This window comes from Salmo salar, chromosome 17, assembly GCF_965601325.2.
Source record: "Salmo salar chromosome 17, fSalSal1, whole genome shotgun sequence".
Taxonomy (NCBI): domain Eukaryota; kingdom Metazoa; phylum Chordata; class Actinopteri; order Salmoniformes; family Salmonidae; genus Salmo; species Salmo salar.
In genome coordinates, this window is record NC_138307.1 from 33,309,030 (window position 1) to 33,335,327 (window position 26,298).

Consider the following 26,298-nt stretch of genomic DNA (forward strand, 5'->3'; position numbering starts at 1 on the left):
ACAGGGGGTGTTTTTCTATGTTTTGTATTTCTATGTTCATGTTCTAGTTTTGTATTTCTATGTTGGTTTTGTTTGGGATGATCTCCAATTAGAGGCAGCTGGTCCTCGTTGTCTCTAATTGGAGATCATACTTAAGTAGGGTATTTTTTTTTTCACCTGGTGTGGTGGGATCTTGTTTTTGTATTGCTCAGTGAAGCCTGCAGAACGTGATGTTCGTGTTTCTTTCTTTGTTGTTTTGTATAGTGTTCTGAGTATAATAATAAATATTTATCATGAGCACTCAACATGCTGCACCTAGGTCTACTCCATACGACGAACGTCACAGTTGGCACAAAATGACCTCCATACTTCCTTTCATTTGTATGGGTTACCTTTAGACAAGTCCCGTGACACTTGTGGGGGTCATAGAGCAAAACGGAGAGTCCAGTGGCGACCCGTCATTCAGGGCAGGTGGGGCAGAGCTCCACCTGTTTAGCTAATAAAACATATCTTTTTGTTTTGTTGTTGTTGTTGTTGTTGTCTGTTTTGCATGTTATTTTGGCATTAATACATGTCAAATATCAGTTTGCAAACAATTTAAAAATAATAATAATTGAGTTAATAAAGCCGTATACAAACATGGTCTCATTTTTTGCTTTCTTGTGTAAGGCAGCTCTAAAATGGCAGCCAGCGAAAAATACGGAGCGTAGGGATTGGTAATGTTCTCTAGTTGCGCCGTGATTGACTTAGTGTTCTGTTACTCACAGGGACACTACGTCAAAGCAAAATCTATGGGGAAAGATAGAAAATGCAAGCCCCTTGGGTGCTAGCATAGATTTACATTAGAAGTGCCCATCCAAGAAGGCTCAAGGTCATTGGGCCACAGATAAAATGACCGTAGCTTTGATTGGACTGATGTGTCAACGTCATACTTTCAAAATCTTAGCTAGCAAGCTAGAAAGCAGTCATCATCATGAATCAAGTTGACAATCTACTGGCAAATCCTTTTTAATCCTTGTCATATAAAGAGAACTTATAAAGAGAACTTTCCAAGCTTAAAAGGATAAACATTCACTCGCAACACACCATGGGTCAGAAAAGGTTGAATACATTGGCCATGCTGTCAATCCAGCATGACTTCTGCTGCTTTCAAAACAACTGGAAACTCAAAACTGGGAAATATGAGACTTCAGTGATTTCAAGACAACTGGGAACTCTGAGAAAAGCTCAGACTGGGAAAATAAGTTTGAATGGTCATCCAACTGGGAATTCCAAGTCAGGAACTCAGGCCTCGTTCTAGAGCTCCTACTTGAAGATCACTGTCGTCATCATGATTCAACTAGTTAAATAAAGGTTCAATAAAAATACAAATAAACCAAAAAAGTATTAAACCTTGTTTTTTTCTGAGTTCCCTATTGTCTTGAAAGCACCATCAACCCAGAGAATGACAGACTTTGATGGCAAAATTTGTCCACTTGTCATCTCCCGTCTGGATTACTGCACCTCGCTGTTGGCTGGGCTCCCTGCCTGTGCCATTAAACCCCTACAACTCATCCAGAACGCCGCAGCCCGTCTGGTGTTCAACCTTCCCAAGTTCTCTCACGTCACCCCGCTCCTCCGCTCTCTCCACTGGCTTCCAGTTGAAGCTCGCATCCGCTACAAGACCATGGTGCTTGCCTACGGAGCTGTGAGGGGAACGGCACCTCCGTACCTTCAGGCTCTGATCAGGCCCTACACCCAAACAAGGGCACTGCGTTCATCCACCTCTGGCCTGCTCGCCTCCCTACCTCTGAGGAAGCACAGTTCCCGCTCAGCCCAGTCAAAACTGTTCGCTGCTCTGGCTCCCCAATGGTGGAACAAGCTCCCTCACGACACCAGGACAGCGGAGTCAATCACCACCTTCCGGAGACACCTGAAACCCCACCTCTTTAAGGAATACCTAGGATAGGATAAAGTAATCCTTCTAACCCCCCCCCCCCCCCCCCCCCTTAAAAGATTTAGATGCACTATTGTAAAGTGGTTGTTCCACTGGATATCATAAGGTGAATGCACCAATGTGTAAGTAGCTCTGGATAAGAGCGTCTGCTAAATGACTTAAATGTAAATGTAAGAACTTCCTGTTCAAGTGGGCACAGCACAACAAGGTGAGTCCAAAAATGTATTGTATGCTGATAAATGACGTAATATGCCAGGGAGATATGGATGTTGTGTAGTAAGCTTTTAGTAGCCCATGTGCCTCACCATAAACATTTGTTCCCTTCCCTCACTCATTACCTCCCCTTTATCTGGCACTCCCTTAGGTTCTTGTTTCTGTGTTTCTTGTCAAGACGCTACTAATAATTCTAATACTACTAATAATAATAATACTAATAATAATAATTATATTACAAATAATACAAATAATATGAATAACAATAATAATACAAATAGTAATAACATAACATTAAAATAATCTACACTATTAAATAATATACCATTTGTTGAGTGTGCATAGTAACTTATTCAGAGTCCATTAAGAACCTGTTGAGGACCTGATCCCGGTATAGGGATTTATTGTCAAGAGACCATGGCGGGAAATTCAAAACTGCAAGAATCTAATAATTTCAATTTCTCAAACAATCAACTATTTTTCACCATTTGAAAGATAAACATCTCCTAAATCCAACCACATTGTCCGATTTCAAAGAGGCTTTACGGCGAAAGCATAAAGTTAGGTTATGTTAGGAGAGTACATTGAAAATAGCTGTGTGTAATGTTTTGTCAATTCAAAGACAGGCGTAACCAAAAGCAGATAACCAGCTAAAATTATGCACTAACCTTAGACAATCTTCACCAGATGACACTCCTAGGACATTATGTTATACAATACATGCATTATTTGTTCCATGAAGTTCATATTTATATCCAAAAACAGCATTTTACAGTAGCGGTGAAATTCAGATTTTTTTTCCCTTAAATGCTTCCGGTGGATCAGCGTTACAATTTACAAAATTACTATTCGAAAACATTGGTAAATTATAATATTGTCATTCAAAGAATTATAGATTAACATCTCGTAAATGCTACCACATTGCCAGATTTCAAAATAACTTTACTGGGAAATCACACTTTGCAATAAACGGGGTGCTATGCTAAGAACATGCTAAGAACAATAGGCTAGGATATACAGGTTAGCACCATCTAATATCAATAATACTATTGTAAAAAAACCTTACCTTTGATTATCTTCATCAGAAGGCACTTCCAGGAATCCCAGGTCCACAACAAATGTGGTTTCTTTCGACAAAGTTCATAATTTATGTCCAAATAACTCCAGGTTGTTCCATGTTGTTAGGCTCCTCAAAATGTAGGGCAGGGGGGGGAAAGTCACGACGAAAAGTAAAAAAAAAAAATCTATTTACGTTCGTTCAAACATGTCAAACGTTGTTTAGCATCAATCTTTAGGGACATTTTTAACGTGAAACATCAGTAATATTTTAACCCGACCTCTCCTGTGTCTTGAAAAACGTTTTTGAAAAATGTCTCGCCTCACATGCACGTGCAGGTGCACGCAATAATGAAGTGACGACATCCCAGGGACGTCAACTTCCCTGCATTCGAATTCGGTCTCTGTTCATCATAGACGCTTCAAACAACTTTATAAAGATCGTTGACATCTAGTGGAAGCCGTAGGAAGTGCAAAATGATTCCTTTGTCACTGTGTGATCTATGAGCAATGACTCGAAAATAGTACAGACACAAAATTCTCATTTCCTGGTTGTATTTTTCTCAGGTTTTTGCCTGCCATATGAGTTTTGTTATACTTACAGACACCATTCAAACTGTTTTAGAACATTCAGAGTGTTTTCTATCCAAATCTGTTAATAATATGCATATCCTAGCTTCTGAGTTGGTGTAGGAGGCAGCCCGTAGAGGTTAAAGGAAGTTTGACTAAATTAAGCATGGACCTTTTCACTTGCTGTAAATGATTTCATTTGATTGATAGTAGCTCAGTGTTTCAGAAAGAGACAGAGACAGGAGGAAGAGACAGACAGAGACAAGGGAATGAAGACAATATCAAGATATGAAAGTCACAGTTGTTGGTGTAACATCAGTATAGTTTTAACTTCTCTAGGGCCAGTGGGACGATTTCGTCCCACCTACGTAACAGCCAGTGAAATCCCGTGGCACGTTATTCAAATACCTTAGAAATGCTATTACTTAAATTTCTCAAACATATGACTATTTTACACCATTTTAAAGACAAGACTCTCGTTAATCTAACCACACTGTCCGATTTCAAAAAGGCTTTACAACGAAAGCAAAACATTAGATTATGTCAGCAGAGTCCCCAGCCAGAAATAATCAGACACCCATTTTTCAAGCTAGCATATAATGTCACAAAAACCCAGAAGACAGCTAAATGCAGCACTAACCTTTGATGATCTTCATCAGATGACAACCCTAGGACATTATGTTATACAATACATGCATGTTTTGTTCAATCAAGTTCATATTTATATCAAAAACCAGCTTTTTACATTAGCATGTGAAGTTCAGAACTAGCAAACTTCCGGTGAATTTACAAAAAATGTACTAAATTACTCACGATAAACGTTCACAAAAAGCATAACAATTATTTTAAGAATTATAGATACAGAACTCCTCTATGCACTCGATATGTCCGATTTTAAAATAGCTTTTCGGTGAAAGCACATTTTGCAATATTCTAAGTAGATAGCCCGGCATCACAGGGCTAGCTATTTAGACACCCAGCAAGTTTAGCCTTCACCAAACTCCGATTTACTATTAGAAAAGTTTGATTACCTTTGGTGTTCTTCGTCAGAATGCACTCCCAGGACTTCTACTTCAATAACAAATGTTGGTTTGGTCCCAAATAATCCATAGTTATCTCCAAACAGCGGCGTTTTGTTCATGTGTTCAAGACACTATCCGAAAGGGTAAAGAAGGGTGACGAGCACGGCGCATTTCGTGACAAAAAATGTCTAAATATTCCATTACCGTAGTTAGAAGCATGTCAACCTCTGTTTAAAATCAAATTTTTATGCCATTTTTCTCGTAAAAAAGCGATAATATTCCGACCGGGAATCTGCGTTTAGGTAAAAAGACGAAAGAAAATAAAGCACGGGGTCGACTCGTGCACGCGCCTAAGCCCATTGTCCTCTGATCGGCCACTTGCCAAAAGCGATAATGTGTTTCAGCCTGGGGCTGCCTCGATATCATTCAGCTTTTTCCCGGGCTCTGAGAGCCTATGGGAGCCGTAGGAAGTGTCACGTTACAGCAAAGATCCTCAGTCTTCAATAAACAGAGACAAGAAGAACAAGATCTTGTCAGAGAGGGCACTTCCTGTAAGGAATCTTCTCAGGTTTTTGCCTGCCATATGAGTTCTGTTATATTCACAGACACCATTCAAACAGTTTTAGAAACTTTAGGGTGTTTTCTATCCAAAGCCAATAATTATATGCATATTCTAGTTTCTGGGCAGTAGTAATAACCAGATTAAATCGGGTACGTTTTTTATCCGGCCGTGTAAATACTGCCCCCTACCCCCAACAGGTTAAAGTGTCCAGTGATTGGACACTTTAACAATACATCACACATAGCAGCCACAACTCGCAGTAAGAGTGTCCATGATTGAGTCTTTGAATGAAGAGATGGAGATAAAACTGTCCAGTTTGAGTGTTTGTTACAGCTCGTTCCAGTCACTAGCTGCAACGAACTGAAAAGAGGAGCGACCCAGGGATGTGTATGCTTTGGGGACCTTTAACAGAATGTGACTGGCAGAGCGGGTGTTGTTTGTGGAGGATGAGGGCTGCAGTTGATATCTAAGAGGGTTTTATAAAAAAGCATCAACCAGTGGGCCTTCCCTGTAGCTCAGTTGGTAGAGCATGGCGTTTGCAACACCAGGGTTGTGGGTTCGATTCCCACGGGGGGCCAGCACAGGAAAAAAAAAAAAAAAATGTATGAAATGTATGCATTCACTACTGTAAGTCGCTCTGGATAAGAGCGTCTGCTAAATGACGTAAATGTCTTGCGAAGGGTATAGAGAGATGACCAGTTTACAGAAGAGTATAGAGTGTGGTGATGTGTCCTATCAGGAGCATTGGTGGAAAATCTGATGGCTGAATGGTAAAGAACATCTAGCTGCTTGAGAACACCCTTACCTGCTGATCTATAAATGACGTCTCTGTAATCTAGCATGGGTAGGATGGTCATCTGAATCAGGGTTAGTTTGGCAGCTGGGGTGAAAGAGGAGCGATTACGATAGAGGAAATCAAGTCTAGATTTAACTTTAGCCTGCAGCTTTGATATGTGCTGAGAGAAGGACAGTGCACTGTCTAGCCATACTCCCAAGTACTTGTATGAGGTGACTACCTCAAGCTCTAAACCCTCAGACGTAGTAATCACACCTGTGGGGAGAGGGGCGTTCCTCTTACCAAACCACATGACCTTTGTTTTGGAGGTGTTCAGAACAAGGTTAAGGACAGAGAAAACTTGTTGGACACTAAGAAAGCTTTGTTATAGAGCATTTAAGACAAAATCTGGGGAGGGGCCAGCTGAGTATAATACTGTATCATCTGCATATAAATGGATGAGAGAGCTTCCTACTGTCTGAGCTATGTTGTTGGTGTGAATTGAGAAGAGCGTGGGGCCTAGGATTGAGCCTTTGGGTACTCCCTTGGTGACAGGCAGTGACTGAGACAGCAGATTTTCTGACTTTATACACTGCACTCTTTGAGAGAGGTAGTTAGCAAACCAGCCCAAAGACCCTTCAGAGACACCAAATACTCTTTAGCTGGCTCACAAGAATGGAATAGTCTATCAAGAATGGAATGGTCTATCAAAAGTTTTGGCCTCGTCAATAAATATATCAGCACAATATTGCTTAGATTCAAGGGCAATGGTGAAATCATTGAGGACCTTTAAGGTTTGTAGTGACACATCCATAACCTGAGCGGAACACACTAGAGAGAATACTATAGACATCAAGAAAGCTAGTCAGTTGATTAATAACAAGTTTTTCCAACACTTTTGATTAACAGGGCAAAATAGAAATAGGCCTATAACATTTACGATCAGCTTGATCTCCCCCTTTAAATAAAGGACGAACCGTGGCTGCCTTCCAAGCAATGGGAACCTCACCAGATAGGAGAGACAGGTTAAAAAGGTTGGAGAAAGGCTTGGCGATGATAGGGGCAGCAACCTTAAAGAAGAAAGGGTCTAAACCATCTGACCCAGAAGTTTTTTGGGTGGTCAAGTTAAAGGAGCTCTTTTAGGACCTCGGACTCAGTGACTGCCTGCAGGGAGAACCTTTGTAGCGGGGCAGGGGAAAAAGAGGGAGAAGCATCAGGAATAGTCACATTAGAAGGGGTGGGAGATGAGGAAATGTTGGACGGGCAAGGAGACGTGGCTGAGTCAAATAGGAATCCTGACTTAACCTCTTGGGGCTAGGTGGGACGCTAGCGTGCCACCCGTGGTGCACTCCATCAACAGCAGGTGCATTTCAAGAGCGGCAAATTTGAATCCAAATAAATGTCAAAATTCAAATTTTTCAAAAATACAACTATGTTACACCATTTGAAAGATAAACATCTCCTTAATCTAACCACGTTTTACGATTTCAAAAAGGTTTTACGGCGAAAGCATAAATTTAGAGTATGTTAGGACAGTACATTTACAAGAGTTGTGTGTAATGTTTTGTCAAGTCAAAGACAGGGTCACCAAAACCATAAAACCAGCTAAAATGATACACTAACCTTTTACAATCTCCATCAGATGACACTCCTAGGACATTATGTTAGACAATGCATGCATTTTTAGTTCTATCAAGTTGATATTTATATCCAAAAACAGCGTTTTACTATGGCATTGATGTTGAGGAAATCGTTTCCCTCCAATAACCGGCAGTCAAGTCAGCGTCACAAATTAAATAATTAAAATTAGAAAACATTGGTAAAATATTATATTGTCATTTAAAGAATTATAGATTTACATCTTTTGAACGCAATCAACTTGCCAGATTTAAAAATAACCTTACTGGGAAATCACACTTTGCAATAATCTGAGCACTGTGCCCAGAAAAATACGCGTTGCGATACAGACTAGACGTCATGTTGGGGAGATCTAAAATCGAAAATACTATGTAAATAATCCATTACCTTTGATTCTCTTCATCAGATGTCACTTCCAGGTATCACAGGTCCATAACGAATGTAGTTTTGTTCAAAAAAGCTCATCATTTATGTCCAAAAATCTCCGTCTCGTTAGCACATGATGTAAGCCAGCCGGACTTCTCGTCATGAACGAGGGGAAAAAATATATTTCCGTTCGTTCAAACATGTCAAACGTTGTATAGCATAAATCATTAGGGCCTTTTTTAACCAGAACATGAATAATATTCAAGGTGGACGAATGCATAGTCTTTTATAACGTATTGGAACGAGGGTACCCAACATGAAGTAGCGCGCCAGGTGTCTAATGGGACATCACCGTTCCATGGCTCTTGTTCGGTCAGATCTCCCTCCAGAAGACTCAAAACACTTTGTAAAGGCTGGTGACATCTAGTGGAAGCAATAGGAAGTGCCAAAATATTCCTAAACCCCTGTGTTTTTCAATGGGATAGGTTTAAAGTCAATACAACACATCAGGTATCCACTTCCTGTCAGAAAATGTCTCAGGGTTTTGCCTGCCAAATGAGTTCTGTTATACTCACAGACACCATTCAAACAGTTTTGGAAACTTTAGAGTGTTTTCTATCCATATATAATAAGTATATGCATATTCTAGTTACTGGGTAGGATTAGTAACCAGATTAAATCGGGTACATTTTTTTTATCCAGACGTGCAAATGCTGCCCCCTAGACCCAACAGGTTAAAACCTGTTAGGGCTAGGGGGCACTATTTTCACGACCGGGTATAAATAACGTGCCCGATTTAATCTGGTTACTACTCTTGCCCAGAAACTAGAATATGCATATAATTTGTATATTTGGATAGAAAACACTCTAAAACTTCTTTGAATGGTGTCTGTGAGTATAACAGAACTCATATGGCAGGCCAAAACCTGAGAAGATTCCATACAGGAAGTGGCCTGTCTGACAATTTCTGGTGCTTCTTTTGCCTCTCTATCGAAAATACAGTATCTCTGCTGTAACGTGACAATTTCTAAGGCTTCCATAGGCTCTCTGAAGGCGCCAGAAAGTGGAATGGGATCTCTGCTGTCTCTGGGCAGGGTCCAGCAGCTCTGTTTGTGAGTGGTCAGCCTAGTGGCTCATAGCCTGGAGATGCGCGGCCACGAGAGTACTCCATGTTTTTCTTCACCTGTTTGAATGAATACAACATCGTCCGGTTGGAATATTATCGCTATTTTACGAGGAAAATCGCATAAAAATAGATTTTAAACAGCGTTTGACATGCTTCTAAGTACGGTAAAGGAACATTTTGAAATTGTTTGTCACGAAATGCGCCTGCGCTTCACCCTTCGGATAGTTACCTGAACGCACGAACAAACGGAGCTATTGAAATATAACTATGGATTATTTGGGACCAAAACAACATTTGTTGTTGAAGTAGAAGTCCTGGGAGTGCATTCTGACGAAGAACAGCAAAGGTAATCCAATTTTTCTAATAGTAATTCTGAGTTTAGTGAGCCTCGACTTGGCGAGTGTCTGAATAGATAGCCGTGATGGCCGAGCAATGTACTCAAAATATTGCAAAATGTGCTTTTGCCGAAAAGCTATTTTAAAATCATACACCGTGATTGCATAAAGGAGTTCTGTATCTATAATTCTTAAAATAATTGTTATGTATTTTGTCAAGGTTTATCATGAGTAATTTAATAAATTCACCGGAAGTTTTCGGAGTGTATGCTAGTTCTGAACATCACATGCTAATGTAAAAAAAAAATGTTGATATAAATATGAACTTGATTGAACAAAACATGCATGTATTGTATAACATAATGTGCTAGGAGTGTCATCTGATGAAGATCATCAAAGGTTAGTGCTGCATTTAGCTGTGGTTTTGTTTTTTTGTGACATTATATGCTTGCTTTGAAAATGGCTGTGTGATTATTTCTGGCTGGGTACTCTCCTGACATAATCTAATGTTTTATTTTCGCTGTAAAGCCTTTTTGAAATCGGACAGTGTGGTTGGATTAACGAGAGTCTTATCTTTCAAATGGTGTAAAATAGTCATATGTTTGAGAAAATGTTATTGTGGTATTTTAGTGGTATTTTAGTTGGTTTTGTATTTTGCGCGGTGCGATGCCATTGGCAGTTGGCTAGGGGTTCCGCAGGCGGAACAGTGTTCCGCTAGCGGAAAGTTTGTCCATAAGAGGTTGAAGTGGTGATTAACCACGTCTCAGTAATGACCAACACATCTGGATTGGAGCTGTGAACCCACACTATCAATTGATCCATTATAGGTAATAAGCTTCTGGTGTTAATGTGCAGAAAACCCAGGCTTTTACGGGAGCAGAAATCAGTGAAGAAGATATCAGAGCACAAGTCAGAATTGGGGCTAGCAACTGTAGATGGGCCAGGGTGTACATGCACATTTCCAGATATCATCAACAGTAACACAATCAAGGCACGGCAGAGGACAGAGAGAGCTCTGCAGTGCTGATTTATGACATCTGAATGTGCAACAAGATCATATTATACAGCAATTTCATCAGGTAACATGAATACAAAGCCGCGAGAGGTGGTTAGAATAGGATGGGAGGACAAAGGTCTGTGTAACCAATAGAGAGTCAGAGTCCCGAGTGTGGGAACAAACATAGTCTTTACCACCGTTGGGTAAAGAAAGTTTGTAGTCAACAAAGTATGCAGGAGTCATGAGGCAAAATAGCAAAATGCACAAGAAAATGCTTTAATATATAATGACTTTGGGCTAGCCATTGTAAGTTCAGAGTCACTTGCCCCAAAAAGGCCTGTGAGCTGGAGGCGAGCGAAAGCTCGGGAGAGAGGTGTGAGTGCGGTGGAGGGAACCTGTACCAGAGAGGGGGAGACAGGCCAGGGCAGACGGTGAACGGATCGCCAGGTGGAATCCAAGCAGCAGTGCAGCAGGACACAGGAGTTGGTGTCACACCCACTTGGGAGAAGATTTTATTTCTGGAGGCAGATTTCTTGCAGAAAATGCCAGTGAATGGTCTCTGAACAGCAGCAGGGGGCTTCAGAGGACTGAATGGTCTCTGAACAGCAGCAGGGGGCTTCAGAGAACTGAATGGTCTCTGAACAGCAGGAGGGGGCTTCAGAGGACTGAATGGTCTCTGAACAGCAGGAGGGGGCTTCAGAGGACTGAATGGTCTTTGAACAGCAGGAGGGGGCTGTCCATCCCCATTTTTTTAAAGTTTATATAGATTATTCAACTTAAAGTTTCAATAAAGCGTGTTAGCTGACCTACTTGTATATTTGACAGCTCGCTAGCTAGCTAGCTAATTAGCTCTATTTATTAATTCAACATGAGGAGCTAAGAGGTTGCTGAATGCTTAGCTAGCTAGCTAGGTAGCTCTATTTATTAATTCAACATGAGTAGCTAAGAGGTAGCTGAATGCTTAGCTAGCTAGCTAATTAGCTCTATTTATTAATTCAACATGAGGAGCTAAGAGGTTGCTGAATGCTTAGCTAGCTAACTTGCTCTGATTAGCTTAGCATGTTGCTGGTAATTTTCTACATTTTACGCTTTGCTTCATGTCAGGAAACCAGTTGTATCTTAGATATATTGTCACATTTGTTTGACTACTGTAACACAATAATACATTTCAAAATGTTTCAACTTGTAACAAAGTTTTACTTACAAGATTCTCAGTTCAAACCGACGCCATGTTTTCAAAAGTTGTGCATCTGTTAAAGTCCACCCATTGACCTTTTAGAAACCAATGAGATTTGGTCTGCCCTAAACCAATCAGATTCTTTCTGCCCTTAGAAAAAAGTTGACTAAACGTTATGTCAATGTGCGGAACAACTGTTGCTCGATAGTGTTAAGTCGCGTCAATTCGAATCTGGTATCGGAACAAAATAGTCACTCATAGTAACTTCGGATTTCTTTGTACTTTAATTAATGCAAACACTTGAATGGTAAATAGGTGGTTCGTATATACGGGCTCCCTGTAACACCTCGCAGGGCAAAACAGAGAACTGGAATAACATCCTTTGCTTCTCATTAAATACTCTGACAGAGATAGTTCCCGCTCACTGCTGGCCTGTCAAAGGGAGGATGAGCGTGGTTTAAACTTACTCATCCTATCGTTGGCGTGCAGGTTGGTCCCAACCTCAAGACGCCTCCTGTTGCCGGGTGTAGTTATTATCTTTGGCAGTCGATTTATCTTGTGACTGCACAATGTACAGTTCTCTAAAACCCCGACACCCCTCCGCATATACATTTCACCCATATCCTGCCGTTATCATTTAACAAGCTCTTCCATATCCCTGATTTACAGCATCTGCATTCTTTCCATATGACTCAACATCCCATGAGCCCCTTCCTCTCACACAGCAGTATGCTCTTATCATATAGAGTATAAACTTAATATTATAGCATAGCTTCTTTGTTATATTATATAGGTTATGCAAACAAATAGTTGGTCAAACCCTAACAATAGTCATCGCATTCCACAGTCTTTTGACAGACATTACGATGCCTTTCATGTTACGTAGTCTGTCTCAACTGATGACTGCCATTGAAAAACTAAATCTGTACATTTCTGTGTGGCCGTAGCCTTACTCACGTGTTCATTGTTGCAGCCAGTGGGTTTGACCCCAGAGCAGATGGCCAAGGCTGCACGTTCAGTGTTTATCGCTCGGAAAGTGATGAAGCCAGGCTCAAACTCACCTGCCATAGAAACAGAAGAAATAGAAGTTTAGGAACATAAGTATGTAATGTTGTCTATTCGGCTGGAACAGTCAACACATTAGGAGGTAGGTGTAGTCCAACATCTAACTATTCCTACAGTAGAGCACAGTCAACACATTAGGAGGTAGGTGTAGTCTATCATCTAACTACTCCTACAGTAGAGCACAGTCAACACATTAGGAGGTAGGTGTAGTCTATCATCTAACTACTCCTACAGTAGAACACAGTCAACACATTAGGAGGTAGGTGTAGTCTATCATCTAACTACTCCTACAGTAGAACACAGTCAACACATTAGGAGGTAGGTGTAGCCCAACATCTAACTACTCCTACAGTAGAACACAGTCAACACATTAGGAGGTAGGTGTAACTACTAACTACTCCTACAGTAGAACACAGTCAACACATTAGGAGGTAGGTGTAGTCCAACATCTAACTACTCCTACAGTAGAACACAGTCAACACATTAGGAGGTAGGTGTAGTCCAACATCTAACTACTCCTACAGTAGAACACAGTCAACACATTAGGAGGTAGGTGTAACTACTAACTACTCCTACAGTAGAGCACAGTCAACACATTAGGAGGTAGGTGTAACTACTACTACAGTAGAACACAGTCAACACATTAGGAGGTAGGTGTAGTCCAACATCTAACTACTCCTACAGTATAACACAGTCAACACATTAGGAGGTAGGTGTAGTATATCATCTAACTACTCCTACAGTAGAACACAGTCAACACATTAGGAGGTAGGTGTAACTACTAACTACTCCTACAGTAGAACACAGTCAACACATTAGGAGGTAGGTGTAGTCTATCAACTAACTACTCCTACAGTAGAACACAGTCAACACATTAGGAGGTAGGTGTAGTCTATCATCTAACTACTCCTACAGTAGAACACAGTCAACACATTAGGAGGTAGGTGTAGTCTATCATCTAACTACTCCTACAGTAGAACACAGTCAACACATTAGGAGGTAGGTGTAGTCTATCATCTAACTACTCCTACAGTAGAACACAGTCAACACATTAGGAGGTAGGTGTAGTCTATCATCTAACTACTCCTACAGTAGAACACAGTCAACACATTAGGAGGTAGGTGTAGTCCAACATCTAACTACTCCTACATTAGAACACAGTCAACACATTAGGAGATAGGTGTAGTCTATCATCTAACTACTCCTACAGTAGAACACAGTCAACACATTAGGAGGTAGGTGTAACTACTAACTACTCCTACAGTAGAACACAGTCAACACATTAGGAGGTAGGTGTAGTCTATCATCTAACTACTCCTACAGTAGAAAACAGTCAACACATTAGGAGGTAGGTGTAACTACTAACTACTCCTACAGTAGAACACAGTCAACACATTAGGAGGTGGGTGTAACTACTAACTACTCCTACAGTAGAACACAGTCAACACATTAGGAGGTAGGTGTAACTACTAACTACTCCTACAGTAGAACACAGTCAACACATTAGGAGGTAGGTGTAGTCTATCATCTAACTACTACTACAGTAGAACACAGTCAACACATTAGGAGGTAGGTGTAGTCCAACATCTAACTACTCCTACAGTAGAACACAGTCAACACATTAGGAGATAGGTGTAGTCTATCATCGAACTACTCCTACAGTAGAACACAGTCAACACATTAGGAGGTAGGTGTAACTACTAACTACTCCTACAGTAGAACACAGTCAACACATTAGGAGGTAGGTGTAGTCTATCATCTAACTACTCCTACAGTAGAAAACAGTCAACACATTAGGAGGTAGGTGTAACTACTAACTACTCCTACAGTAGAACACAGTCAACACATTAGGAGGTGGGTGTAACTACTAACTACTCCTACAGTAGAACACAGTCAACACATGAAGCTCAAATTACTATGTATGCTGATGATTGCAGACTTCAGCACCTTCAGCCAGAGAGCTCACTGAAACGCTTAGCAAGGAGTTACAGTCAGTGTCAGATCGGGTAATAAGTTAACAATAAACTGGTCTTAAATACATCTAAAATCAAAAGCATTGTATTTGGTAAAAAAATAAATGATTGACCTAAACCTCAACTGGAGATGTGCACAAAGGCTGTGAACATTGAACAAGTTGAAGTAGCTGAACTCCTCGGAGGAACATTGAACAAGTTGAAGTAGCTGAACTCCTCGGAGGAACATTGAACAAGTTGAAGTAGCTGAACTCCTCGGAGGAACATTGGATGGTCAGTTATCATATTGACAAAGTCGTTGTGAAGATAGGAAGAGGTATATCTGTTATAAAAAAAAAAATGTTTTTGTCACAAAGATCAACTGTACTTGTTGTTCAGTCTTTGATCTTGTCTCGTCTTGATTACTGTCTGGTAATATGGTCAGGTACAGCAAAGGAAGATCTAGCAATCAACAACATGATAGTCTCATGGTTGAGGAGAAACTGACTACTTCTCTTCCAGTCTTTTTAAGAAAGATTTGGGTGTTGAAAATGCCTAACCACTTGTATAATCTATTTGCATACACTTCAAACAGACATACAGAACTTCGGACTTATAGTACCAGTTTGGACAAACCTACTCATTCAAGGGTTTTTCTTTATTTTTACTATTTTCTACATTGTAGAATAATAATGAAGACATCAAAACTATGAAATAATACATATGGAATCATGTAGTAACCAAAAAAGTGTTGAACAAATCTAAATATATTTTATATTTGAGATTATTCAAAGTAGCCACCCTTTGCCTTGATGACAGCTTTGCACACTCTTGGCATTCTCTCAACCAGCTTCATGAGGTAGTCACTGTAGCTCAGTTGGTAGAGCATGGTAGAGCATGGTGTTTGCAACGCCAGGGTTGTGGGTTCGTTTCCCACGGTGGGCCAGCACAGAAAAAAAAAAAAAAATGTTTAGAAATGAAATGTATTCATTCACTACTGTAAGTTGCTCTGGATAAGAGCGTCTGCTAAATGACTAAAATGAAAATGTCACCTGGAATGCATTTCAATTAACAGGTTGACCTGTTAAATAGTGGAATTTATTTCCTTCTTAATGCGTTTGAGCCAATCTGTTGTGTTGTGACAAAGTAGTGGTGGTATACAGAATATAGCCCTATTTAATAAAATACCAAGTCCATATTATGGCATGAACAGCTTAAGTAGGGCCTGCCGGGTGGTGTTGTGGTCTAAGGCTGTGCCACCAGAGATTCTGGGTTCGAGCCCAGGCTCTGTCGCAAAATAAAATAATACAAAAATATTTAAAAAATAACAGCTTAAATAAGCAAAGAGAAGCAACAGTCCATCATTACTTTAAGACATGGATGTCAATCAATCTGGAACATTTAAAAAATGTTTAAAGTTTCTTCAAGTGCAGTCGCAAAAAACATCATGCGCTATGATGAAACTGGCTCCCATGAGGACCACCACAGGAAAGGAAGACCCAGAGTTACCTCTGCTGCAGAGGATCACTTCATTGGAGTTACCAGCCTCAGAAATTGCAGGCCAAATAAATACTTCACAGAGTTCAAGTAACAGACACATCTCAACATCAACTGTTCAGAGGAGACTGTGAATCAGGCCTTCATGGTCGAATTGCTGAAAAGAAACCACTACTAAAGGACACCAATAAGAAGAAGGGACTTGCTTGGGCCAAGAAACATGAACAATGGACATTAGACCAGTGGAAATCTGTCACTTGGTCTAATTAGTCCAAATTTTAGATTTTTGGCTCCAACCGCCGTGTCTTTGTGAGACGCAGAGTAGGTGAACGGATGATCTCCGCATGTGTGGTTCCCACCGTGAAGCATGGAGGAGGAGGTGTTATGGTGTGGGGGTGCTTTGCTGGTGACACTGTCTGTGATTATTTTCGAATTGATTACACGCTTAACCATCATGGCTACCACAGCATTCCTGAGAGAAATGCCATCCCATCTGGTTTGCGCTTTTGTAGGACTATCATTTGTTTTTCAATAGGACAATGACCCAAATCACACCTCCAGGCTGTGTAAGGGCTATTTGACCAAGAAGGAGAGTGATGGAGTGCTGCATCAGATGACCTGGTCTCCACAATCATCCAACCTTATCCCAATTGAGATGGTTCGGGATGAGTTAGAGCGCAGAGTGAAGGAAAAGCAGCCAACAAGTGCTCAGCATATGTGGGATCTCCTTGAAGGCTGATGGAAAAGCATTCCAGGTGAAGCTGGTTGAGAGAATGCCAGAAGTGTGCAAAGCTGTCATCAAGGCAAAGGGTGGCTACTTTGAAGAATCTCAAATATAAAATATATTTTGGGGTACTACATGATTCCATATCTGTTATTTCATAGTTTTGATGACTTCACTATTATTCTACAATGTAGAAAATAGTACAAATAAAGAAAAACCCTTGAATGAGTAGGTGTGTCCAATCTTTTGACTAGTACTGCATATACCCCAGCAGACACACCACTATGGGTTTCTTCCCGGTACCCAAACCAAAACACATTTAATGCGTTGCTCAGTTCTGTATAGAGCCATGTCGTCCTGGAAGAGTAGCTGCTGCATGTTCAGTAGTGAATGGGGATCCTAATAAACTAAATGTTGTTATTACCTCTGGGCGTAGGACCATAGAACATTTTGGTGGTGTCCTTAGTTCCCAGATCATCCACTGGAATAGAAGGTCCCTTGTCGTTGCAATTTCCTACTCCATACCTCACTGTATAACGCTGGGGGGACAAGGACACATGGGGAGAGGGAGAGAGAGAGAGAGAGAGAGAGAGAGAGAGAGAGAGAGAGAGAGAGAGAGAGAGTGAGAGAGAGAGAGAGAAAACCAGTCTCCACAATAATACTAAACTTACAAAAACAATGCTTTTGTTAATCCTCACAAGGTCAAATACTATTTTTAGGGGGTTTAGTGTTAACGTTTGAATTAGTGTTTGGGTTAGAATTAGGGTTTGGGTTAGCTAGGGTTAAGTTTTGGTGTTAAGGTTAGGGTTAGATTTAGGGAAAATAGGATTTTGAATGTGACTGAATTGTGTGTCCCTAAACGTTTAGTTATACTAGACGTGTGTGTGTGTGTGTGTGTGTGTGTGTGTGTGTGTGTGTGTGTGTGTGTGTGTGTGTGTGTGTGTGTGTGTGTGTGTGTGTGTGTGTGTGTGTGTGTGTGTGTGTGCGTGTGTGTGTACCAGAGGAGGCTGGTGAGATGAGGACAGCTCATAATAATGGTCAGAACAGAGCAAATACCAATCCACAGATTCCACTCCAGTCATTAGCACGAGCCCGTCCTCCCCAATGAAGGTCCTGTGTTGTGTTCTGTACCTTGAACAGTCCATGGAGGTTTCCTCCGTACTGGGCTAGGAACTTGGCTTCAGTGTGGTAACGGAGGATAGAGGTGATTCTCCAGGTCTGCAGCTGAGCTCTGTTAGGAACATGCCACACAGACATGTCCTCCGCCATGATGTCATAATACCCTGGGTTCTGAGAGAGGGGAATCAGGAAGTGAGGTTTGGTTTGACCCTGGGTCAAAAATATAGACAACGTCGTCACAAATCTGGGACCTGCGCCATTGCTAACTACCAGTGCAATTGCTAACAAACAAAGCTGGTCCGATTGTTGCAAAGATTTATGGGATATTAGAAGAGCCGTTGGTAACTAGTAAAGCTGGTCCCATTGTTGCAAAGAGTTATGGGATATTAAATTGTTGTTGTCTTAACTTTTGTCTTCTCCAACCTAGGTTTTACCCTGGGTTACATCTCATTGGTCTAAAACCCTCTTCTTCTCCTTGTCTCCTTTCTTTGCTGAGAAGTATTAGAGAAGTGTTCTAAAGAGAAAGAGGAGTGTTCTAAAGGGAAAGATTAGTGTTCTAAAGAGACAGACGAGTGTTCCAAAGAGAAAGATGAGTGTTCTAAAGAGCAATATGAGTGTTCTAAAGACAAAGATGAGTGTTCTAAAGGGAAAGGTGAGTGTTCTAAAGGGAAATGTGAGTGTTGTAAAGAGAAAGAGGAGTGTTCTAAAGGGAAAGATGAGTGTTCTAAAGAGAAAGATGAGTGTTCTAAAGAGAAATGTGAGTGTTCCAAAGAGAAATGTGAGTGTTCCAAAGAGAAATATGAGTGTTCTAAAGAGAAAGATGAGTGTTCTAATGAGAAATACGAGTGTTCTAAAGGGAAAGATGAGTGTTCTAAAGAGAAAGAGGAGTGTTCCAAAGAGAAAGATGAGTGTTCGAAAGGGAAAGGTGAGTGTTCTAAAGAGAAAGAGGAGTGTTCAATAGGGAAAGATGAGTGTTCTAAAGAGAAAGATGAGTGTTCGAAAGAGCAAGATGAGTGTTCCAAAGAGAAATATGAGTGCTCTAAAGAAAAATATGAGTGTTCTAAAGATAAAGATGAGTGTTCTAACGATAAATACGAGTGTTCTAAAGGGAAAGATGAGTGTTCTAAAGAGAAAGAGGAATGTTCTAAAGAGAAAGAGGAGTGTTCTAAAGAGAAAGAGGAGTGTTCCAAAGAGAAAGATGAGTGTTCTAAAGCATAATATGAGTGTTCTAAAGAGAAAGATGAGTGTTCTAAAGGGAAAGATGTGTGTTCTAAAGAGAAAGAGGAGTGTTTTAAAGGAAAAGATGAGTGTTCTAAAGAGAAAGAGAAGTGTTCTAAAGAGAAATATGAGTGTTATAAAGAGAAATGTGCGTGTTCTAAAGGGAAAGATGAGTGTTCTAAAGAGAAAGATGAGTGTTCTAAAGAGAAATGTGAGTGTTCCAAAGAGAAATGTGAGTGTTCCAAAGAGAAATATGAGTGTTCTAAAGAGAAAGATGAGTGTTCTAATGAGAAATACGAGTGTTCTAAAGGGAAAGATGAGTGTTCTAAAGAGAAAGAGGAGTGTTCCAAAGAGAAAGATGAGTGTTCGAAAGGGAAAGGTGAGTGTTCTAAAGAGAAAGAGGAGTGTTCTAAAGGGAAAGATGAGTGTTCTAAAGAGAAAGATGAGTGTTCGAAAGAGCAAGATGAGTGTTCCAAAGAGAAATATGAGTGCTCTAAAGAAAAATATGAGTGTTCTAAAGATAAAGATGAGTGTTCTAACGATAAATACGAGTGTTCTAAAGGGAAAGATGAGTGTTCTAAAGAGAAAGAGGAATGTTCTAAAGAGAAAGAGGAGTGTTCTAAAGAGAAAGAGGAGTGTTCCAAAGAGAAAGATGAGTGTTCTAAAGCATAATATGAGTGTTCTAAAGAGAAAGATGAGTGTTCTAAAGGGAAAGATGCGTGTTCTAAAGAGAAAGAGGAGTGTTTTAAAGGAAAAGATGAGTGTTCTAAAGAGAAAGAGAAGTGTTCTAAAGAGAAATATGAGTGTTATAAAGAGAAATGTGCGTGTTCTAAAGGGAAAGATGAGTGTTCTAAAGAGAAAGATGAGTGTTCTAAAGAGAAATGTGAGTGTTCCAAAGAGAAATGTGAGTGTTCCAAAGAGAAATATGAGTGTTCTAAAGAGAAAGATGAGTGTTCTAATGAGAAATACGAGTGTTCTAAAGGGAAAGATGAGTGTTCTAAAGAGAAAGAGGAGTGTTCTAAAGAGAAAGATGAGTGTTCGAAAGGGAAAGGTGAGTGTTCTAAAGAGAAAGAGGAGTGTTCTAAAGGGAAAGATGAGTGTTCTAAAGAGAAAGATGAGTGTTCTAAAGACAAAGATGAGTGTTCTAAAGGGAAAGGTGAGTGTTCCAAAGAGAAATATGAGTGTTCCAAAGAGAAAGATGAGTGTTCTAATGAGAAATACGAGTGTTCTAAAGGGAAAGATGAGTGTTCTAAAGAGAAAGAGGAGTGTTCCAAAGAGAAAGAGGAGTGTTCGAAAGGGAAAGGTGAGTGTTCTAAAGAGAAAGAGGAGTGTTCTAAAGGGAAAGATGAGTGTTCTAAAGAGAAAGATGAGTGTTCGAAAGAGCAAGATGAGTGTTCCAAAGAGAAATATGAGTGCTCTAAAGAAAAATATGAGTGTTCTAAAGATAAAGATGAGTGTTCTAACGATAAATACGAGTGTTCTAAAGAGAAAGAGGAGTGTTCCAAAGAGAAAGATGAGTGTTCTAAAGCATAATATGAGTGTTCTAAAGAGAAAGATGAGTGTTCTAAAGGGAAAGATGCGTGTTCTAAAGAGAAAGAGGAGTGTTTTAAAGGAAAAGATGAGTGTTCTAAAGAGAAAGAGAAGTGTTCTAAAGAGAAATATGTGTGTTATAAAGAGAAATGTGCGTGTTCTAAAGGGAAAGATGAGTGTTCTAAAGGGAAAGATGCATGTTCTAAAGAGAAAGAGGAGTGTTCTAAAGTGAAAGATGAGTGTTCTAAAGAGAAAGATGAGTGTTCCAAAGAGAAAGATGAGTGTTATAAAGGGAATGAGGAGTGTTCTTAAGGGAATGAGGAGTGTTCTGAAGGGAATGAGAAGTGTTCTAAAGGAAAGAGGAGTGTTTAAAGGTAAAGAGGAGTGTTCTGAAGGTAATGAGGAGTGTTCTGAAGGGAAAGAGGAGTGTTCTAAAGGTAAAGAGGAGTGTTCTAAAGTAAAGAGGAGTGTTCTAAAGGTAAAGAGGAGTGTTCTAAAGTAAAGATGAGTGTTCTAAAGTAAAGAGGAGTGTTCTAAAGGTAAAGAGAAGTGTTCTAAAGTAAAGAGTGTTCTGAAGTAAAGAGGAGTGTTATAAAGGTAAAGAGGAGTGTTCTAAAGTAAAGAGGAGTGTTCTAAAGTAAAGAGAAGTGTTCTAAAGGTAAAGAGAAGTGTTCTAAAGTAAAGGGGAGTGTTCAAAAGTAAAGATGAGTTTTCTAAAGGTAAAGAGAAGTGTTCTGAAGGTAAAGAGGAGTGTTCTAAAGGTAAAGATGAGTGTTCTAATGTAAAGAGGAGTGTTCTAAAGTAAAGATAAGTGTTCTAAAGTAAAGAGGAGTTTTCTAAAGGTAAAGAGAAGTGTTCTGAAGGGAAAATGAAGTGTTCTAAAGTAAAGAGAAGTGTTCTAAAGTAAAGATGAGTGTTCTAAAGGTAAAGAGAAGTGTTCTAAAGTAAAGAGTGTTTTGAAGTAAAGAGGAGTGTTCTAAAGGTAAAGATAAGTGTTCTAAAGTAAAGAGGAGTGTTCTAAAGGTAAAGAGGAGTGTTCTAAAGTAAAGATGAGTGTTCTAAAGGTAAAGAGGAGTGTTCTAAAGTAAAGATGAGTGTTCTAAAGTAAAGAGGAGTGTTATAAAGGTAAAGAGGAGTGTTCTAAAGTAAAGAGTAGTGTTCTAAAGTAAAGAGGAGTGTTCTGAAGGTAAAGAGGAGTGTTCTAAAGTAAAGAAGAGTGTTCTAAAGTAAAAAGGAGTGTTCTGAAGGTAAAGAGGAGTGTTCTAAAGTAAAGAGGAGTGTTCTAAAGTTAAGAGGGGAGTATTCCACCTTGAAGTCGTCAGAGGTGGCGCCCTCTGCTGTCCCAAAGGTGGCAGTGTTCTCCCAGTTCCCGTCTCCTCCTGGGTAGTTGATGTTATTCCCCTGCTGACTGGTCCAGCGGTCGCCAGCCGTGCACTTCCCAAACATGTTGTTCTCGTGCACGCTTGCCACAAGTGTCCAGCCGCCGCCCGCCGTGGTCATGTCACAGAAGGTCTGGTACTCAGTCCCGCTAGCCGTGGTCAGGTAGTATATCCCATCTAGGACACAGAGAAAAATATTCACAAATACATACTAAATATGTTCAATCTATATGCCTTAATGTATTAAAATGACTGGAATGCTGTGTGATGACATGAATGAATGACTGATTGATTGATACAGTAGCCTATATAAGTATTGAAATATAGTCCTCAGTAAGTTACGGTATTCAGACTAAACAGGATGTGCTCTTAGGCCTACAACTCAATGGTGGTTAAACGAGGCTGCTATACGACGCCTACTAATGATAATAACATTAATTATTATTATAATGATCATAATAATAATAACAATAATGAGGAAATCAAGCCAAAGACACATTTAACAGTTAGGCTATTGATTATAGACTTAATGAAGTAGTGATTTTCTAATTCCTCACTTTTCTTAGACAATAAGTCAAGGGCTGTTTTTTCATCTCATTCTGCTGCTGCCTCCGCCGCATTGTTCTCAACACCAATACGCTGAATAACTTTGCTATTATGTAAATAGCAACATGGTCTAGGAAAAGGCGCCAATTCAACAACGCACTGATTTCTTTCAGAACCGCGTCTATCCAACACGGCAGAAACGCATTTGTTAAAAAATAGTACAATTTGTATTAGTGTTGCACCATTGTTGTTATGTAATATCACCATATACAATTTCAGTTGCACATGTCTTAGACTGATGGACTGTGCCATCCCCACGGCCTCCACAATGGATCAGTCCACTCAGACAGGAGCCAATCAGACAGCGGTCTTCTACGCCATGTTTTAAACTTCTTTTTTGCTACTGCTCGACTAAAGAAATATTGGTCGACCAACAGCCTAGCGACCAAACAATCGACCAGTCGACTAAATGGGGTCAGCCCTAATTCAAATATATCAAAATATATTTAAAATATACACTACATGACTCCTGCTCATTGAACATCTCATTCCAAAATTATGGGCATTAATATGGAGTTGGTCCCCCCTTTCTTTGCTGTAACAGCCTTCACTCTTCTGGGAAGGCTTTCCATTCGATTTTGGAACATTGCTGCGGGGACTTGCTTCCATTCAGCCACAAGAGCATTAGACCATTTTTCCTCCACCAAACTTTACAGTTGGCACTATGCATTGGGGCAGGTAGCGTTCTCCTGGCATCCGCCAAAACCAGATTCGTCCGTCGGACTGCAGTGGAGAACCTTCGCCTCAGTCTGAGGTCCTGAGTGCTCTGGAGCAGGTTTTCATCAAGGATCTCTCTGTACTTTGCTCCGTCCATCTTTCCCTCGATCCTGACTAGTCTCCCAGTCCCTGTGCAATCAATTGAATTTACCACAAGTGGACTCCAATCAAGTTGTAGAAACATCTCAAGGATGATCAATGGACACAGGACACACCTGAGCTCATTTTCGAGTCTCATAGCAAAGGGTCTGAATACTTATGTAAATAAGGTATTTCTGTTTTAAAATATTCTATATATTTGCAAACATTTCAAAAAATCAGTTTTCACTTTGTCATTATGGGGTTTTGTGTGTAGATTGATGAGGATTTGTTTTAATCCATTTTAATCAATTTTAGAATAAGGCTGTAACTTAACAAAATGTGGAAAAAGTCAAGGGGTCTGAATACTTTCCGAAGGCACTGTATGGTGTATATATATTAACATATGAACACATAAAAATAACATATAAATATAAATATATTGACATATATGTCTATTTTCCAAGCTTGACTGCTTTAACTCATACTACAGGGAAGAATGAATGCGTTGTGGTTTGCTGACCATCCTTGATGTTGTATTTGTCTTTGAGTTGTTTGCAGCTCTGGACTTTGTATCTCGCAGGTTCATTCTTGGAGACAGAAGTGTCCCCGCTAGGGCCTCCGGACAAGTTGTTGGTGTTGTGGATCTCAATCAGAAGGTCTGAGGAAACAAAAGGACCTTAGATAGACAGACCTAGTGTGTGTGTGTGTGTGTGTGTGTGTGTGTGTGTGTGTGTGTGTGTGTGTGTGTGTGTGTGTGTGTGTATACTAACCTGGATCTACTGAGACACAGCCTCCTCCAGTCAGAGACAGAGACCGGACTACAACCACCAGGTACTTCATGGCTGAGGAGGACAACAACACAAACACTGTGAGCATCACAAATGGCATTCTATTCCCTAAATAGTGCACTACTTTAGACCCTATTCCCTATATAGGGCACTACTTTAGACCCTATTCCCTATATAGTGCACTACTTTAGAGCCTATTCCCTATATAGTGCACTACTTTAGACCCTATTCCCTATATAGTGCACTACTTTAGACCCTATTCCCTATATAGTGCACTACTTTAAACCCTATTCCCTATATAGGTTCTATAGGGTTCTCCCAGTATATCAGTCTATCAGTATATCGGTCTACCAGTATATCAGTCCCTCTACCAGTATATCAGTCTCTCTACCAGTATATCAGTCTCTCTACCAGTATATCAGTCTCTCTACCAGTATATCAGTCTCTCTACCAGTATATTAGTCTCTCTACCAGTATATCAGTCTCTCTACCAGTATATCAGTCTCTCTATCAGTATATCAGTCTCTCTACCAGTATATCAGTCTCTCTACCAGTATATCAGTCTCTCTACCAGTATATCAGTCTCTCTACCAGTATAGCAGTCTCTCTACCAGTATATCAGTCTCTCTACCAGTATAGCAGTCTCTCTACCAGTATAGCAGTCTCTCTGCCAGTCTGTCTGTCTCTCTGCCAGTATATCAGTCTCTCTATCAGTATATCAGTCTCTCTACCAGTATATCAGTCTCTCTACCAGTATATCAGTCTCTCTATCAGTATATCAGTCTTTCTACCAGTATATCAGTCTCTCTACCAGTATATCAGTCTCTCTACCAGTATATCCGTCTCTCTACCAGTATATCAGTCTCTCTACCAGTCTGTCGGTCTCTCTACCAGTATATCAGTCTCTCTACCAGTATATCAGTCTCTCTACCAGTATATCAGTCTCTCTACCAGTATATCCGTCTCTCTACCAGTATATCAGTCTCTCTACCAGTATATCAGTCTCTCTACCAGTATATCAGTCTCTCTACCAGTGTATCAGTCGCTCTATCAGTGTATAAGTCTCTCTACCAGTATATCAGTCTCTCTACCAGTATATCAGTCTCTCTACCAGTATATCAGTCTCTCTACCAGTATATCAGTCTCTCTACCAGTATATCCGTCTCTCTACCAGTATATCAGTCTCTCTACCAGTATATCAGTCTCTCTACCAGTATATCAGTCTCTCTACCAGTGTATCAGTCGCTCTATCAGTGTATAAGTCTCTCTACCAGTATATCAGTCTCTCTACCAGTATAGCAGTCTCTCTACCAGTATAGCAGTCTCTCTACCAGTATAGCAGTCTCTCTGCCAGTGTATAAGTCTCTCTACCAGTATATCAGTCTCTCTACCAGTATATCCGTCTCTCTACCAGTATATCAGTCTCTCTACCAGTATATCAGTCTCTCTACCAGTATATCAGTCTCTCTACCAGTATATCAGTCTCTCTACCAGTATATCCGTCTCTCTACCAGTATATCAGTCTCTCTACCAGTATATCAGTCTCTCTACCAGTATATCAGTCTCTATACCAGTATATCAGTCTCTCTACCAGTATATCCATCTCTCTACCAGTATATCAGTCTCTCTACCAGTATATCAGTCTCTCTACCAGTATATCAGTCTCTCTACCAGTGTATCAGTCTCTCTACCAGTGTATAAGTCTCTCTACCAGTATATCAGTCTCTCTACCAGTATAGCAGTCTCTCTATCAGTATATCAGTCTCTCTACCAGTATAGCAGTCTCTCTGCCAGTGTATAAGTCTCTCTACCAGTATATCAGTCTCTCTACCAGTATATCCGTCTCTCTACCAGTATATCAGTCTCTCTA

The 26,298-nt window shown here is 40.2% G+C and overlaps 1 protein-coding gene across 1 annotated transcript in view; it reads right to left on the minus strand.

Moving 5' to 3' along the window:
* LOC123728073 (intelectin) overlaps positions 1 to 24,480 on the minus strand; it is a 32,446-nt gene extending 7,966 nt beyond the window's left edge. Inside the window, exons 1-6 of the mRNA XM_045698623.2 lie at positions 24,411 to 24,480; positions 24,161 to 24,298; positions 22,166 to 22,413; positions 18,122 to 18,280; positions 17,415 to 17,529; positions 12,710 to 12,813 (exon numbers count right to left, since the gene is read on the minus strand). Coding sequence (XP_045554579.2) covers positions 12,710 to 12,813; positions 17,415 to 17,529; positions 18,122 to 18,280; positions 22,166 to 22,413; positions 24,161 to 24,298; positions 24,411 to 24,480 — 834 coding nt within the window. The remainder of the gene's footprint in view (positions 1 to 12,709; positions 12,814 to 17,414; positions 17,530 to 18,121; positions 18,281 to 22,165; positions 22,414 to 24,160; positions 24,299 to 24,410) is intronic.
* Between the last annotated feature and the right edge of the window lie 1,818 nt (positions 24,481 to 26,298).